Source organism: Coffea arabica, chromosome 6e (genome assembly GCF_036785885.1).
Source record: "Coffea arabica cultivar ET-39 chromosome 6e, Coffea Arabica ET-39 HiFi, whole genome shotgun sequence".
Classification (NCBI taxonomy): domain Eukaryota; kingdom Viridiplantae; phylum Streptophyta; class Magnoliopsida; order Gentianales; family Rubiaceae; genus Coffea; species Coffea arabica.
This window is the reverse complement of record NC_092321.1, coordinates 7763697-7779619: the sequence shown is the minus strand read 5'-3', so window position 1 is coordinate 7779619 and position 15923 is coordinate 7763697. Positions and strand designations below refer to the sequence as shown.

The 15923-nt window shown below is 37.1% G+C and overlaps 2 protein-coding genes across 2 annotated transcripts; both read left to right on the top strand.

Moving 5' to 3' along the window:
* The first annotated feature begins 2203 nt into the window (after positions 1-2203).
* Positions 2204-10451, top strand: LOC113694809 (DNA mismatch repair protein MSH7-like). Its single transcript, XM_027213689.2, has 17 exons — positions 2204-2801; positions 3473-4022; positions 4609-4704; positions 4826-4881; positions 5277-5343; positions 5477-5572; positions 5757-5888; positions 5983-6016; positions 6161-6208; positions 6403-6599; positions 6680-6806; positions 6913-7190; positions 7718-7912; positions 8520-8927; positions 9042-9138; positions 9317-9444; positions 9774-10451. Exons 1-17 carry the CDS (start codon positions 2485-2487, stop codon positions 10254-10256), a joined length of 3309 nt encoding a protein of 1102 aa, XP_027069490.2. The 5' UTR covers positions 2204-2484; the 3' UTR covers positions 10257-10451.
* An 896-nt stretch (positions 10452-11347) lies between these two features.
* Positions 11348-15593, top strand: LOC113695788 (ARF guanine-nucleotide exchange factor GNL2-like). Its single transcript, XM_027214941.2, has 2 exons — positions 11348-12378; positions 12469-15593. The coding sequence occupies exons 1-2, from the start codon at positions 11348-11350 to the stop codon at positions 15569-15571; spliced, it is 4134 nt and encodes a 1377-aa protein (XP_027070742.1). The 3' UTR covers positions 15572-15593.
* The last annotated feature ends 330 nt before the right edge of the window (positions 15594-15923 follow it).

Below are 15923 nucleotides of genomic sequence, written 5' to 3'. Positions count from 1 at the left end.
GGATATTGGTGTTGATAATATGTTGTGAAACTAGTACTAATGAAATAACAAAATATAATATAATTGAGAGAAGTAGTCAAAAGTAGAGAGAATGTTTATTATATTCGCTCGAGTGCTCAAAAGATGAATAATATAACATTTTTCTCTGCATTTTTTTTTACTTCATTTGTTAGTTTTACAACATTCAATAATTAAAAACGGGTATTATCGAACAAATTTCTTTAAATTTTTCTTTGAGCCTCTGACAACAAGTTATTCTTGTTTAATTATCTATCTAGAGGTTGTTTAAAGGATTTCACTGCTCAACTCAGCTCATGAAAATAGATATTCTAGTTTCAAATACTACTAATAAAAATTGAAAGTTAATACATACATCCTAGTTGAAGTTAAGGTTGTCGGGTCGGGCCATCTAAGTCGGATTTTAACAACCTCATGCTCGATTTATTTAGTCAATAATATATTTGGATTTCAAATAATGAGTTTTGGCCTAATATGTGTGAAGTTCATGCTTAACTCACAATATATTTGAATTTTGAGTTTAATTCAAGTTTAGCTCATATTCACTTATTACTCCTTAATTTCTTTAATATAATTACTATACCATTAAGTAGTAAAGTTAATTTGTAATATACAATATTAAAATTACATATAAATTAGTTTAAATTTCATTAAGAGTTCATAAATAAAAATTTTGTCAACAATTCTTTTAAAATACTTGAAAATAATAATAATACATGATTAATAGTCAATACTAATAGAGTTTTCTCTTTAAATATAATTATTTAATGAATCTAAATCTTTTCAAAACCAATATTAATTACTAATAGTCTACTCATACATTACGTATTTAAAAATAAGATATTTATAGTTATATACATTAGAATACATAGACATGCACATATATAACAACGGGTCGGGCTCTAATCAATTTGATCCTATAAAACCCGAAACTTAACTCACATTTTAGTCGAGTTATGAATGTATGTCTAAATTCTACCCAACCCAAAATTATAGTGGTTGGACCCCTTTTCTTTTGGGCCAAACAGGTCGAGTCAGAATCAGTTTGACCCTCATTGATAGCCCTAGTTGAAGCTCACAGAACGCGTTTGCATTATTCTGGAAAAGCCAATGTGTCCACATCTAGAAGATTATACACATTGCAAAATTCTTGAAGGCAAAATTACCCTCATTAGGAAAAATTACCATATGTCTTTCCGTTCTCCTAATGTCGGGTCTACACTTCTGGCTCCACTTGATCCAAGGGAAAAAAAAAGAAGAAGAAGAAATATATTTCAAACCAAAATCAATTGTCTAATAACTTTCGAAATAATCAAATTTCATTATTTTAAAGTTTTCCGTATTTTCTCTACAAGTTTTCCCTTATTCAATTATCTGTATAAGATAATCAAGAAATTACATGAGGTTAAACACACACACATGCAAAATTAACCTTGATTAAAAGTTTACTACTTCGTTTATCTCTTTCTATGCAATTATATTCATCCATGTGGATTCCAAAATTACACATCAAAGATTACAAATACAAGACAAAACAAGGATCTGAGCTTGAACTTAGCAAAAGGGTATCAAGGTTACGTCGTGATGTAAATTGTAAACTAACCCCTTTATACCCAGTGAACGATTATAGGCCTCGTAAGAGATTAATCTACCTAACCGTGCCTAAGCCAACAAATGCAATTAGTCCTAGATGCAAACACATGTTATTCTACAATATATATATATATTTTTTGATATTGATACTACTCTTATTGGGAAATCTGCCTAATTGGCCTCAGACTATTGCTTAAAATGACACAACTAGATGCAAAATGTTCTCGGGTTTGTACCATGTTGGATGGCATTATAGTTGAAAACTGAATAATTGTCAAATAAAAAGAAATGATGTAATTTGGTGAAGCATACACTTACACTTCGGTTTAATCATATAAAACTCGTGTGAATGATATAATTAACATGTAATTTGTGATATTTCAGGGCACTGGACTAATTCAAGACGTACGTAAATTGGTATGGAACACCATTTACTTTTATTAATATATCATGAAATACTACTTAATCAGGCAATCAGAAAAGAGTTAACGTGTATAAAACTAAATTAAATTGACATCTTTTTTTTTTTTTCCTTTTTTTCTCTGGTACATAATTAAATTGACACCTTCGAAGGATGGATGGCTGGATTGGTTCAAAGAGCCAAATTGCCCTAGAATTTCCCCATCTGACGCTCGTTACTGGGCAAGTGGAAATTTCTCCGCGGTCTACCACACGCCACTGGTAACAGTAAAATCCGAAAAACGAATCGAACGGCCACGAATACACCGCCCAGTTGAGAACCTCCAAAATGTTACCCATTTCGGAGCCAAAACTTGGCGCCAATTCTCTTTATCACTCTCTCCTTTCTCTGATTTAAAATCGTCAGTGGCTCTCCTCTTCTCCCTAATCGCTGACAACCAGGGGGAAAAAAAAATGCAGCGTCAGAAGTCGATTCTTTCATTTCTCAAAAGACCGTCGGCGGAGCAACAGAACTCCGGCGGCCGAGCTCCTCATTTTCCTCCCAAACATCAGAATCAGATTGGAGCTGGTATTGAATTTACCAAAGCTATTTCTACCTCCACAATTGACGATTCGGTTGATGACGTCAGAGGAACAGATACTCCGCCGGAAAAAGTGCCGCGTCAGATTTTCCCCGTCAACGACATTGAGAGCGGAAGCAAAAATTCGCTCTTCTCCAGTATCATGCACAAGTTCGCGAGATTCGATACTACGAAAATATCTTGCAATGAGTAGGTTTCTTATGCTTTTCCTTTTCCTTTCCCTTTTTTTTTTGGTTTTTTATTTCTTTCTTTTAAATGTTTGACTATGAAACTGAAATACTCATCGATGATAGGTTGGTAAAGTTGAATTAATTTAATTGTATGTTGCTAGCATTAAGTAGCTACTTTTGTAAACTTTTGCGGTAAGAAATTGATGGCCTCTGAATTAGTAATTTTATAGGCCTCTGAATATATGGTCTGATAAATGACTCGTGAGTGTACATCTGTCTATATTCACTATTTTTGTTCTTATTTCGCGACTATACTGTGACGTTCCGAAGTGTTGTACTAGCTGGTGTACTTGGAAGGTGAAGAGAAACTGTTTCTCTTTTGAGGTAGATGTAGCAGTGTATATAACCTATATGAACTCGATAATTTACTACGATTATCTTGATAAAAATGTAGATCATTTGATAGTCGTTGCACTAGCTTATTGAGGAAATTCAACTGTTTACAGAAAGGGACCTATAACTTCTATATACCCTCAATGCAATTCTTTTTAGGTAGCATTACTGCATAAAGTTAACTATATCAATTCGTTAATTAGCTATTTTACTTTTTCCTTTGTTTTTTGCCAAGCAGCATTTAAATTCTTTGTCTGCTTATGACCCACATATTGCATATTGACTGCAAAACGGCAGGAAGGAAGCAAGTGTCTCAAACAATATTTGTTCTGTTCTGGATAAATCTAAGTCGCAGAAAGAGTTTGAAGATGGAAACTTGATTTCTAAGCAAATAGGGAGGCAAAGTATTTGCCATACTAATGGGACAACAAAGCAAGAAAGTGAGGGATGCCCATTGGTTGTTGGAACTGATGACATTGATGTTCTTGGACCAGACACGCCAGGCATGCGACCTTCAGTCCCTCGGTTAAAAAGGTTACATGATGATATTTGTAATTTCGAGCAAAAGAGTGGTTTCTCCAAGTCAAATGCTACCAAAAGGGTGAAATTTCTTCAGGATTTAGATGGTGAAAAGAAATATCTAGAGGATTCTGAAATGGCTAGCAAGTTTGAATGGCTTCATCCTTCAAGAATCAAGGATGCTAAGGGAAAAAGGCCAGGTGATCCTCTATATGACCAAAGAACACTCTTAATACCACCAGATGCTCTAAGAAAGATGTCGGCATCACAAAAGCAATATTGGGAAGTTAAATGTCAATACATGGACGTGGTGCTTTTCTTTAAAGTGGTCAGTCCATTCGAACCCATACCTTCATTACAGTGCACTAAGGATGTTTTTTTTTCCTTGTTTCTTTTGGTGAATCTAATTCATTCGTCATACTTCATTTATTTCAAAGAGTCACCTAACAGGTGAGCTTCTGCAATAGGTTAAATGGGTGACTGCTGAATGATTTCTAAACTTCAAAATTTTTGATGATTAATTTCATATTCTAGGCACTTTCTCAAAAATCAAAGACTTTCAGTTTATAACTTATCAGAGATTTCCAGTGGGATTTCATTGTGTAATGAAATAAGACTAATGATTAAGAATCTGTAACTTCTGAGTGAACTGTAGTAGGGTACAGGGATCATCTAACTTCAGTTAGATTTATAAGATTGATTTACATTACTTGCTATTCTTTGGTTTATAGATTGTCCAAACTAATTTTTGTGCCATACTGCTGTGTGATTATCATGCTTCCAATTTATATCCATTTTTTATGAATTTATTCTGCAATATGTGAATGAAGAACTCTGTTGAAGATAAAAAAAAATATGCCCTTCATGCCTGTCTTTTGCAATATTCTTTTAAAACACTCATATTTCTATTTCAGGGAAAGTTTTATGAGCTCTATGAACTTGATGCTGAAATTGGTCACAAGGAACTTGACTGGAAAATGACATTAAGCGGGGTGGGTAAATGTCGACAGGTAATGTCCCGATCTACAGTTTATAGTCATCCTGTTATAGAGTTTTCTGAGGCATTTGCAGTGGTAGGTGTTTGGTTTTACTCAATATCATATCTATACTGATCCTTTGCGCTGCTATTAGGTTGGGATATCTGAGAGTGGGATTGATGACGCTGTTCAGAAATTGATTGATCGTGGGTAAGCAAGTTCCTGTTGTCAATGTGCATTGATATGTTAATTTAAGCATCCTGATTTGTGTGGTTTCATATTAATTTTCTTTGGTAATTGGGCCTCTATTCATTATTCTCTACTCTATCTAATTTCTTGTTTTATGCTTCTTTTATCTTTTATAATTGTCAAAGGGGTTGGTAAGCAAGTTCTGTGGCTAATGTGTATCAATACGTTAAATCAAGCATCCTGATTTGTTTAGTTTTCAGATTGGTTTTCTTTTCTTGTGGAACATCTATTCAGTATTTACTAATTTCTGGATATACTGGTGCTTTCATATCAATATATTTGTGTAGAGATCCTATTTGTTTTCCTGCTGCATTCTGATCCTGTCCTTTTTTTTACTCGTCATTTCTTATTTAAAGCTACAAAGTTGGACGGGTTGAGCAGTTGGAGACCTCACAACAAGCAAAATCGAGAGGTTCTGCTTCTGTAAGTTTGAAATGGACCTGTGTTTGTGCAGTTCCTTTATCCACATGGACCTGTGCCTGTCATTGTATAGTCTCTGGCAAACTGTAGGTGATAGTCATTCAAATCTAATCATGGCTTACAATGCTGGTTTTAGGTTATTCAAAGGAAGCTAATTGGCGTTCTCACACCATCCACCACAACTGAGGGCAACATTGGGCCAAATGCTGTACATCTTCTTGCAATAAAAGAGGTTGGCTTGAAAACTTTTTCTTTGCTTTCCGTACTTTACCATATTGTTCTTACTGATGGTGTAAGAAAAAATGTGTCATGAGCTCTCAAATTTGGTAAAGTTGTACAAGTAAAGCTAGATAGGGTAGTTTCATTGCAAATAAGAATTATGAAATGATTAACATCTTGCTGCATTCTGTATCTAGGATTGCTTTTGTCCAGATAATGGTTCAACTTCTTTTGGGTTTGCTTTTGTCGACTGTGCTGCATTAAAATTTTGGGTTGGTTCCATCAGTGACGATGCTTCTTATGCAGCTTTGGGGGCTTTGTTGATGCAAGTATGCTCCTTGGTCTTAATTTTCTGTTATATGCTCTATGTGCAATATTTAGTGGGAATGATTGGTCTTCTTTTTCTTTTGGTTTGACTTTTAGGTGTCACCTAGGGAAGTGATCTATGATAGTCAAGGTAAGTCTATTAAATTGCTTTCACATCCAATTTTTACTTTTCTTTTAAGGAGTTTCTAGAAACCAGGCAAAAAGCTGTCATATGTTAGAAATATTAATCTTGCTGAGCCCTAGCCTGATGGTCATTTACTCAAATCTGTTATAGGACTGTCCAAAGAGGCACAGAAAGCATTGAAAAAGTACTCGCTAACAGGTGACAACAGTTTAACCTTTTAAGTTATCGTCAGCAAATTGGCACATTCTTCTGTACTGCAATTATCAGTTACAACTTTTCTTTTTAGTGAAACTGCTTGATGTCTCTTTCTTTAGTTTTGGCTATTTACAAAGGTCGCTGTTATTGATGATTGGATCTTTTGGATAAGAAGCCTATTTAACTTTGGCTTGTAGGTTCTACTGTATCAATGTTGACTCCAGCTCTGCATGCTGATTTTGGTAATGCATCAGAAGTGAGAAACTTCATTCAGTTGAAGGGTTACTTCAAAGAATCTCTTAACAGGTGGGATCACATTCTTGAGGGGATTATGCATCAGGATCTTGTGTTATGTGCTCTTGGAGGACTCACTAACCATTTATCCCGAATGATGGTAGGCCTGTGAAAGTTGTTTGTAGTACAACCTTCAACATCAATGTCTTTTGTTCTGAATTAAGTTATTTTGTTGAACAGTTAGATGACACTTTACATAATGGAGACGTTAACTCGTATCAACTCTACAAGGGTTGTCTAAGAATGGATGGGCAGACACTTGTCAATCTTGAGATTTTTAATAACAATGCTGATGGTGCTCAGGCAGGCAAGTGCTCGTGTATAATTTAGTGTATATCAAAGAGTTATGTTAGAAAATAAGACCTGAAGGTTATGCTTCCTCCTATGTTAATTTAAGCAACATTAATATATAGGTACATTGTACAAATATCTTGACAATTGTGTCACTGCATCTGGTAAACGGCTTTTAAGGAACTGGATCTGTCATCCTCTGAGAGATGTCGAGAAAATCAATCACAGGCTTGATGTTGTTGAGGAGCTTATAGCACATTCAGATATCATGTTACTTGTGGCTCAATATCTTCGCAAGATTCCAGACTTAGAGAGGTTGCTTGGGCGTGTTAAGGCAAGCATTAACTCTTCTGCTGTGCTCTTGCTGCCACTGATTGGCAGCAAAAAATTGAAACAGCGAGTAAGCTTTCTCAATAAGTTTTTTTGCTTGTGTATGTACTCTTGTTGTTGTGCCTGCACACTTGCATCATTTCATCGGTAGCTCAAGATTGGTGGTTTCTTTTCGGCTAACTCTTGATGAACAGTGCAATATTATTTCTGAGAACGCAGTAGTGCAAACTGCAATTCCTAGTTAGCTTGAGTCTTTATGAAGTTGCTAGTCAATGATAATACTTTTTCCCCATCAATGCTTAAATTAAGTTCTCATGCTATTTATTCTTTCACATCTTCTAGACAGTGGAATCAAAAAAGCATTGTCATGAGAATGCCTTGTCAGGGACAATGTTTTCGTTTAAGACTTGTGCTAAAGTGCAAAGACACTTGGTTCCCTCAATGGGGGAGATCATGGGTGGTCAGTGACTGTCTGTTTTAGGTGCTCATCAAGTAGTGTTTACGGGCAAATATCCTCTCTAATCTTTGCCTTGTATAATCAAGATCTATCCTCAGTACTCAACCAATATGTTTACTCAAAATTTTGTCTTCTTGCAGGTTAAAGCGTTTGGATCACTTGTTAAAGGCCTGCGTATTGGAATGGATTTGTTATTGCTATTACAGAAGGAAGGGTTTATGACATCTTCATTAGCAAAAGTTCTTTGTCTTCCTCTGTTAATTGGTAATGATGGGCTTGATAAATTTCTTGCACAATTTGAGGCAGCAATTGACAGTGACTTTCCCAATTATCAGGTCACAACTTTCTTCAAAAGTTTTGACCATCTTACATGCCATGAATTGTGCTGCTTGCTTTCAATTGATTTGTGCTGTATTTTTCTATTTGCTACCTTATAGCTTCATGATTAGGCATCTTTTTGCTGTAGAATTATGAAAGTGGGAGTGCTGGATGCATGTGCTCAGAAGTACATATGCTTTACTTTTTCTTGTTTTATCTGTAGAGTTTTGGTGTTCTGTACTGTCAAAAAATTTTAGAAGCCAGTTATTGATATAGTAGCTTTTAGTAGGAATACCTAGCTGAATTTTCATCTTCCATAACACGGGCTATATACTTTGATATGGTCTCCAATTTTTGGTCCTCAAGATGCAATGTTACTTTTCTGGAGAAATGTTACAGGGGAAGTGTCTGCTGATATTTAGGCAAGGTTTTCAAGTTTTAAAATTTAGTAGTGTGTCCCATTCTCTTTGTTGGTCTTCATCTTAGTGTTTATCTGCAATATGATAATTTTAAAATTTACCTGTTTGGCAATTTTTTTCCTGTACCCATGAGCTGGATTTATTTCATGAATTGCATATAGGAGAATAAGCAGCCTGATTTGTTTCTCTCCTTGCATGGTGACAGGACCATGATGCTACAGATTCAAGTGCTGAAACACTATCAATTTTAATGGAACTTTTCCTAGAGAAGGCTATGCAATGGTCTCAAGTAATCCATGCTATAAGTTGCTTAGATGTACTAAGATCATTTGCTGTAACCACAAGTTTTTCTTCTGGGGCTATGTGTAGACCAAAAATTTTACCTCATTCAAGATCTGTAGATTCAGAGACAGGAGGACCAATACTTTCAATTGAAGGTTTATGGCATCCGTATGCCCTTGGTGAGAATGGAGGATTGCCTGTTCCGAACGACATGCATCTTGGGGGCAACAATAGTATTTATAATCCCTGTACTTTGCTTTTGACTGGACCTAATATGGGTGGGAAGTCAACCCTTATACGTGCAACTTGTTTAACTGTTATACTAGCTCAGGTTCAACTTTCTTTTCCCTACTGTTTGTCAACTAAAATATGCTTGATTTCCTTGCTATCCTGATGTTTAATTTTTGCTGATTTTGCTTCTTTGCCTAAAATTTGTACTTTGCAGCTGGGCTGTTTTGTGCCTTGTCAGACTTGTGTCCTTTCACTTGTGGACATCATATTTACACGGCTTGGAGCCACTGATAGAATTATGACAGGCGAGAGTATGCTCTGCAATTGGACTCTACTTGATTCTTGATTGAGTTGTTCTTGATCATTAATCTGAAAGTTTATTTTGTTGGTCTAATAATTTATCTTTTGGTTTTATATTCTTAAGGTAGCTACAGTTCTACAAGGAAGCTTGCTTCTTACAATGCATGATGCACTTTGATTGTTTTGTAGGTACCTTTCTTATTGAATGTACTGAGACAGCAGCAGTGTTACAAACTGCCACACAAGATTCCCTTGTCCTCCTTGATGAATTGGGTCGAGGAACTAGCACATTTGATGGCTATGCAATTGCATATGCTGTGAGATTCATTTTCACTTGCTATTTAGCTTACCAGCTGCAATAAATCTTGCTTTTATATTCTCAAGACAAAGTAAACTGCAAAATATTCTTTGTTAACAATCTTAAGTTGACTCTAAATGGTAGTGACCTGGGACTATGACATTAAAAAGAAATGAAAAATTTGGTGATTTGATGTTGCTCAGAGCCTGAAACTTTAAAAGTTGACTGCAAATGATTCTGTTGTTGAAAATTTAAATTGGAGCTGGTTTTAGATCTAGTTATCTGTTACTGTAAATTATTTTACTGTGGCTGACTTGTTATTTGTAATATCTTTCCAATTTTGTCTAGGTATTCCGTTATCTTGTTGAAACAGTGAACTGCCGTTTGTTATTTGCTACACATTATCATCCTCTCACGAAGGAATTTGCTTCTCATCCTCGTGTTTCACTGCAACATATGGCCTGCTCTTTTAAGCTGAAGTCCAAGAAGTCATCTCCGGGTGAGCAGGAACTGATTTTTCTATATAGGCTAGCTTCTGGACCATGTCCTGAGAGCTATGGTATGCAAGTGGCGAAAATGGCTGGGGTCCCTGAGATGGTTGTTGAAAGTGCTTCAGGGGCTGCTCAAATCATGAAGAAGTTAATAGGAGAAAGTTTCAAGTCAAGCGAACAAAGGGCTAACTTCTCTACCCTGCATGAACAGTGGCTCAAAACTCTGCTGGCGATATCCAGGGCACCTGAGACTGATTCTGACGATAAGTTTGATACATTGTTTTGCTTGTGGCACGAGCTCAAGAGCTCAAAGAAAATGGGAGCAATTAAAAATATTTAACACAACAGTAGAAGAAACTCTCTGTTTATTTTGACTTGCACAGGAATGTTTCCATCATTTTTAAAACTAATTCGTACATGCTGAGTGACTCGTTGAATATTTGTTTCCAATGTGTAGCCGTGAGGAAGGATGCCGGATGGATGTACAAAGAGGACAGAGGCAAACTCGAATGCCGGTAGCACAAAGTTTCTTGAATTTGTTTCTGCTGCATGGCATGCTGGTCATTGTCACAAAGTTTCCTTCTTCATTTGTCTAATATCTCAAAGGCGACCAAAAGTAACGCAAAAGAAGAAATCCTAAATGCGGCAACAGTAATGGGCCAATCGACGACAAATTATTGTGGGCCAATCGTGATGATAATTTTTCAGTTGAAAAACAGATCAAAGCGCAATTACGTCCTCTCCTCCTTAGTCCTTTAGGACGCGAAAAAAAACTTCTATAAATATATATATATTCACATTTATCTTTAGTAAGTCACACCACTTTTATATGAATGAAGATCACTGAGATGAAAAATATCTGGTTACAAAACATCAGAGATTGAGAGAAATTGTCTACGTTTCATTATTATCTTTGCAATCGAACAGCATCTCTATTCATAGGTTAGATTTACAATTAATAAGGAAGGTACAATGAACCAAAACAGTACACAAATTAGTAAACTATATCTAATCTGAACTAATTGACTGTTCGAAACAATCTCCAATTTACATACAAAAAAATCGGTAATAATTCATGCTTAATTGATTATATGCATTAACATACATAATTTATTGCCAAGTGTAACAGAAGAAGGAAAAAGATTAGGAGAGGTCGGTGGCAGACATATTCAAAGCACGCAGTTTTAACCATACAAACCAAATAATAACTTCAGTGAATTATCACAGCCATTTCTTTAGCAAACATTCCGCCTATCTTTCTAACATTTCACAATGCATCCTTAGTCCTTTACACAATTGATCTACATGGTTAAAGAAGTAACTTCATCCGCTGACTTAACAAGACACATCCCTGTCACCACCATTATTTCCAAACCGTTTTTCGAACTACAAGAGATGTTTTATCAGCACTAAATCTGCAAAACAGGATTAATGGAAGATCAGCAAGAAGGAGAAAACAACAACAACATGACTAAGATAAAAAGAAAGGAGCTGGGATTGTCTTGCATGTTGAATGCCGAGGTTGGAGCTGTTCTAGCTGTGATTCGACGAATACCTGAAGCAAACCCCCAATTTCACCACCCTTCTGAAGAAAATTATGATTCCACGATACTCCAATCTTTAAAATCATTAAGGTCACTCATCTTCAATACTGAGCAAGAATGGCGGAAGATTGATCCGTCTCTCTACCTGTCACCTTTTCTTGATGTAATACAAAGCGATGACATTCCTGCAGCAGCAACGGGGGTGGCTCTTTCATCCATCCTGAAGATCCTCAGGCTTGATATATTTGATGAGAAGACTCCTGGGGCTAAAGATGTTATGGATGCAACTGTGACTGCAATCACGGCTTGTCGCCTGGAGAAAACTGATCCTGTTTCTGAGGAGGCTGTCATGATGAGAATTTTGCACGTCTTGACTGCTGTTATGAGGCATAAAGCTTCTGTTTTGCTCACTGATCATGCAGTTTGTACTGTGGTCAATACATGCTTTCAGGTTGTCCAACAGTCGGCCCATCGTGGCAACTTGCTTCAGCGCAGTGCAAGGTACACAATGCAGGAACTGATCCAAATAATATATTATCGGTTGCCAGATATTGAGGTGAATGATTGGGAGAACTCTGAATCAGATACAGAAGATAGCAATTTGGATTCGGGGTTTGGAATTCGCTCGGCTGTGGATATCTTTCAATTCTTATGCTCTTTACTTAATGTGGTTGATATTGCAGAGTCAGAGGTTTTGCATGCTCAAACAACTGATGGAGACGTTCAGCTTTTTGCCTTGGCTTTGATCAATTCTGCGATAGAATTGAGTGGTGACAGCATAGGTAAGCACCCAAAGCTTTTGAGGATGGTCCAAGATGACTTATTTCACCATTTAATATACTACGGGACGTACTCAAGCCCACTAGTTTTGTCAATGATCTGCAGTACTGTTCTGAATATCTACCACTTCCTTCGCAGGTTAGCATATCCAAATCAAGCACAAACTTAATTCCTGGGCTTCTATAAAGGTCAATCAATAATTAACCGAAATGCCTCGGCCAATTGCAGGTCCGTTCGTCCACAATTAGAAGCTTTCTTCTCATTTGTTTTGTTCAGAGCTGCAAATCTTGGAAGCTCTCCCCAACTCCAAGAACTTGCAACTGAAGCAATCGTGAATTTCTGTCGGCAATCTGCCTTCATAAACGAAGTCTATGTGAATTATGATTGTGATCCTATTTTTGGGAATGCGTTTGAAGAAATAGGCAGGTTGCTTTGCAAGCATGCATTCCCAACTGGTGGCCCTTTGACAAGTTTACAGGTCCAAGCATTTGAAGGCCTTGTACTTGTCATTCATAACATTGCAGAGAACGTTGATAAGGAAGATGATACAAGCCCTTCTGGACCATATCCAGTTGAAATCACTGAGTATACACCTTTCTGGGAGGAGATTTCAAAAGATGATGGTCTAGAGGATTGGGTGACCTTTGTTAGAGTAAGAAAGGCACAAAAGAAGAAGCTACTCATTGCTGGAAATCACTTCAATCAAGATGACAAGAAAGGGTTGGAGTATCTGAAAATTTCTCACTTAATCCCTGATCCTCCTGATCCAAAAGCCTTCGCTTTGTTTTTCCGTTTCACCCCAAGACTTGACAAGACCTTGATTGGGGATTATCTTGGTGATCCTGATGAATTCCATATTCAAGTCCTCAATGAATTTACAAATACATTTGTATTTACAGGTATGATATTGGATTCAGCTTTACGGAATTATTTGGAGACTTTCAGATTACCGGGAGAGTCTCAGAAGATTCACAGAATACTTGAAGCATTTTCAGAAAGATTTTATGATCAGCAGTCCTCGGAACTTTTTGTGAGCAAGGATGCCGTGTTTGTTCTTTGCTATTCTCTCATCATGCTGAACACTGATCAACACAACCCGCAAGTTAAGAAAAAGATGACAGAAGAGGAATTCATCAGGAACAATCGAGAAATCAATGGCGGAAGTGATCTCCCTAGAGAATATTTATCTGAGCTTTTTCATTCTATATCATCCAAAGCGATCACACTCTTTGGTCAATCAGGTACACCTGTAGAAATGAATCCGAGTAGATGGATTCAGCTAGTCAACCGAGCCAAACTCATGAAGCCATATGTATTGTGTAATTTTGATCGTCGATTAGGAAGAGATATGTTTGCTGCTATTGCTGGACCCTCAGTTGCAACTCTTGCAGCAATTTTTGAGCAAACTGAAGAAGAGGAAATTCTCCATGAATGCATTGAGTTATTGTTTGCAATAGCTAGAATAGCTCAATATGAATTAGAAGACAATCTTGATGAGCTTATTTGTTCGTTTTGCAAATTCACTACCTTGCTCAATCCTTATGCATCAGCAGAAGAAACCCTGTATGCTTTCAGCAATGATATGAAGCCAAGGATGGCGACACTTGCAGTTTTCACTATTGCAAACACTTTCAAAAATTCCCTTCGAGGAAGTTGGAGAACTATTGTTGAGTGCTTGTTGAAACTCAGAAGGCTTAAGTTACTTCCACAATCTGTTGTCGAATTTGAAATTGCTTCAGATGCATCTATTGGAACGAAGCATGATAAAAATGAGTCAGCAGCATCTATTTCAACCCGTAATACAAAATTCAACCATATACGCCGTTCCTCTGGCTTAATTGGTCGATTTTCACACTTCTTATCATTGGAGAGCGTGGAAGAATCTCTAAACCTTGGAGTCAGTGAATTTGAACAGAATCAAAACATTATCCAGCAATGCCATATTGAAAACATTTTCACCACCAGTTCAAGTTTACCCGATGAATCATTACTGAATCTTGGGCGTGCTCTTATATATGCATCAGCTGGGAAAGGCCAAAAGTTCAGCACTCCTGTTGAGGAGGAAGAAACTGTAGCATTCTGCTGGGATTTGATTGTCATCATTTCTTGTGTTAATATGCACAGATTCTCAACCTTTTGGCCTCACTACCATGATTATCTGCTTGGAGTTGCCCAATTTCCTCTGTTTTCACCAATCCCATTTGCAGAAAAGGCCATTGTAGCTCAGATGAAAATCTGCCTCAAGATCCTTTCTGCATATCAACTTGATAAAGTCTCTGAGGAACTCATCTTTAAATCCATAAATCTAATGTGGAAGTTGGAAAAAGAAATTCTTGACACTTGCTCAGAGTTTCTAGTAAAGTCGGTGAGCAGAATCCTGAACGAGTACCCTGCAAATTTGCAGAGTAGCCTAGGATGGAAGACAGTCCTGCATTTGTTGTCAGTCACTGGACGTCATCCTGAAACATATGATCAAGGAGTTGAGTCACTTATCAATTTGATGTCTGATGGAATGCACATATCGCGGACTAACTATGCCTCCTGTATTGAATGTGCATTTGGTTTTGTTGCACTCAAGAATAGTCCAGTGGAAAAGAACATAAAAATTATGGACCTCATGTCTGATTCAGTGAAATTGTTGGTTCAGTGGTTTAGAAGTGGGTACTCAGATCCGGGTAGCAATGTTAGTACGGGAAGCAACGCAAGCACCTCTTCCACGGAAGACACTGCAAGATCAGGCAGCTCTGCCAGCTTCATCATGAACTTATTTGTCAAACTAGGTGAAGCCCTTCGAAGGACATGCTTAGCCAGGAGAGAAGAAGTGAGAAACCATGCGGTCATTTCTCTTCAGAGAAGCTTCATCCTGGCTGAGGAACTGTGTTTTACACCGGCAAACTGTATTTACTGTTTTAACAGCTTGATCTTTGCCATGGTTGATGATATACACGAGAAGATGCTGGAATATTCAAGGAGGGAGAATGCAGAAAGAGAAACTCGAAGCATGGAAGGAAGTTTGAAGCGTGCAATGGAGGTCTTAGTGGAAGTTTATTCGCAGCTTTTGAAACCGATATCAGAAAGTCCTCATTTTAGGCCTTTCTGGATGGGACTGTTGCGAAGAATGGATACGTGCATGAAGGCAGATTTGGGAGGGTATGGCAAATCAGATATGCAAGAGGTAATACCAGATTTACTAAAAAGGATTATCTCAATAATGAAGGAAAACGAGTTGTTAATTCCCAAAGAAGGTGATGACCTGTGGGAGATAACCTATGTTCAGATACAGTGGATTGCTCCGTCACTCAAGGACGAACTATTTCCTGGTGCACCGTAGTTGGGAATTCATTTTACCATGTTCCATTTTTTACGCTGGTTGATTGATCCAGCCAAATGTATCTAGGATTGGATCTATTTTGTTCGTTAGATTTTCAATGCAGTGTTATTTTATTTAAGAGAAAGTAGAAAGTTATCAAACCAAAGAAATTATCATGCCCAACCAGTTGTGTTTATGCCGTTACCCAAAGCTGCGCAACCAAACCATTTGAAAGAGAATGATAACAGATCAGAATCGAGTTAAACTTTTTGCATTTGTTTGTAGCATGACCAGTTTCTGTGTGATAAACTTGAATTTGTCAGACGTTAAATTACAACGTAGATAAATAGGGTAATACAAAGAAAAGGAAACG

Excerpts from the sequence above, each read along its gene's own strand:
- LOC113694809 (XM_027213689.2), top strand. The coding sequence starts at position 2,485 with ATGCAGCGTCAGAAGTCGATTCTTTCATTTCTCAAAAGACCGTCGGCG. Across the intron at positions 6,600-6,679 it reads ACCATTTATCCCGAATGATG|TTAGATGACACTTTACATAA; the intron begins GTAGGCCTGTGA and ends TTTGTTGAACAG. Across the intron at positions 8,928-9,041 it reads TAACTGTTATACTAGCTCAG|CTGGGCTGTTTTGTGCCTTG; the intron begins GTTCAACTTTCT and ends TGTACTTTGCAG.
- LOC113695788 (XM_027214941.2), top strand. The coding sequence starts at position 11,348 with ATGGAAGATCAGCAAGAAGGAGAAAACAACAACAACATGACTAAGATA. Across the intron at positions 12,379-12,468 it reads ATCTACCACTTCCTTCGCAG|GTCCGTTCGTCCACAATTAG; the intron begins GTTAGCATATCC and ends GGCCAATTGCAG.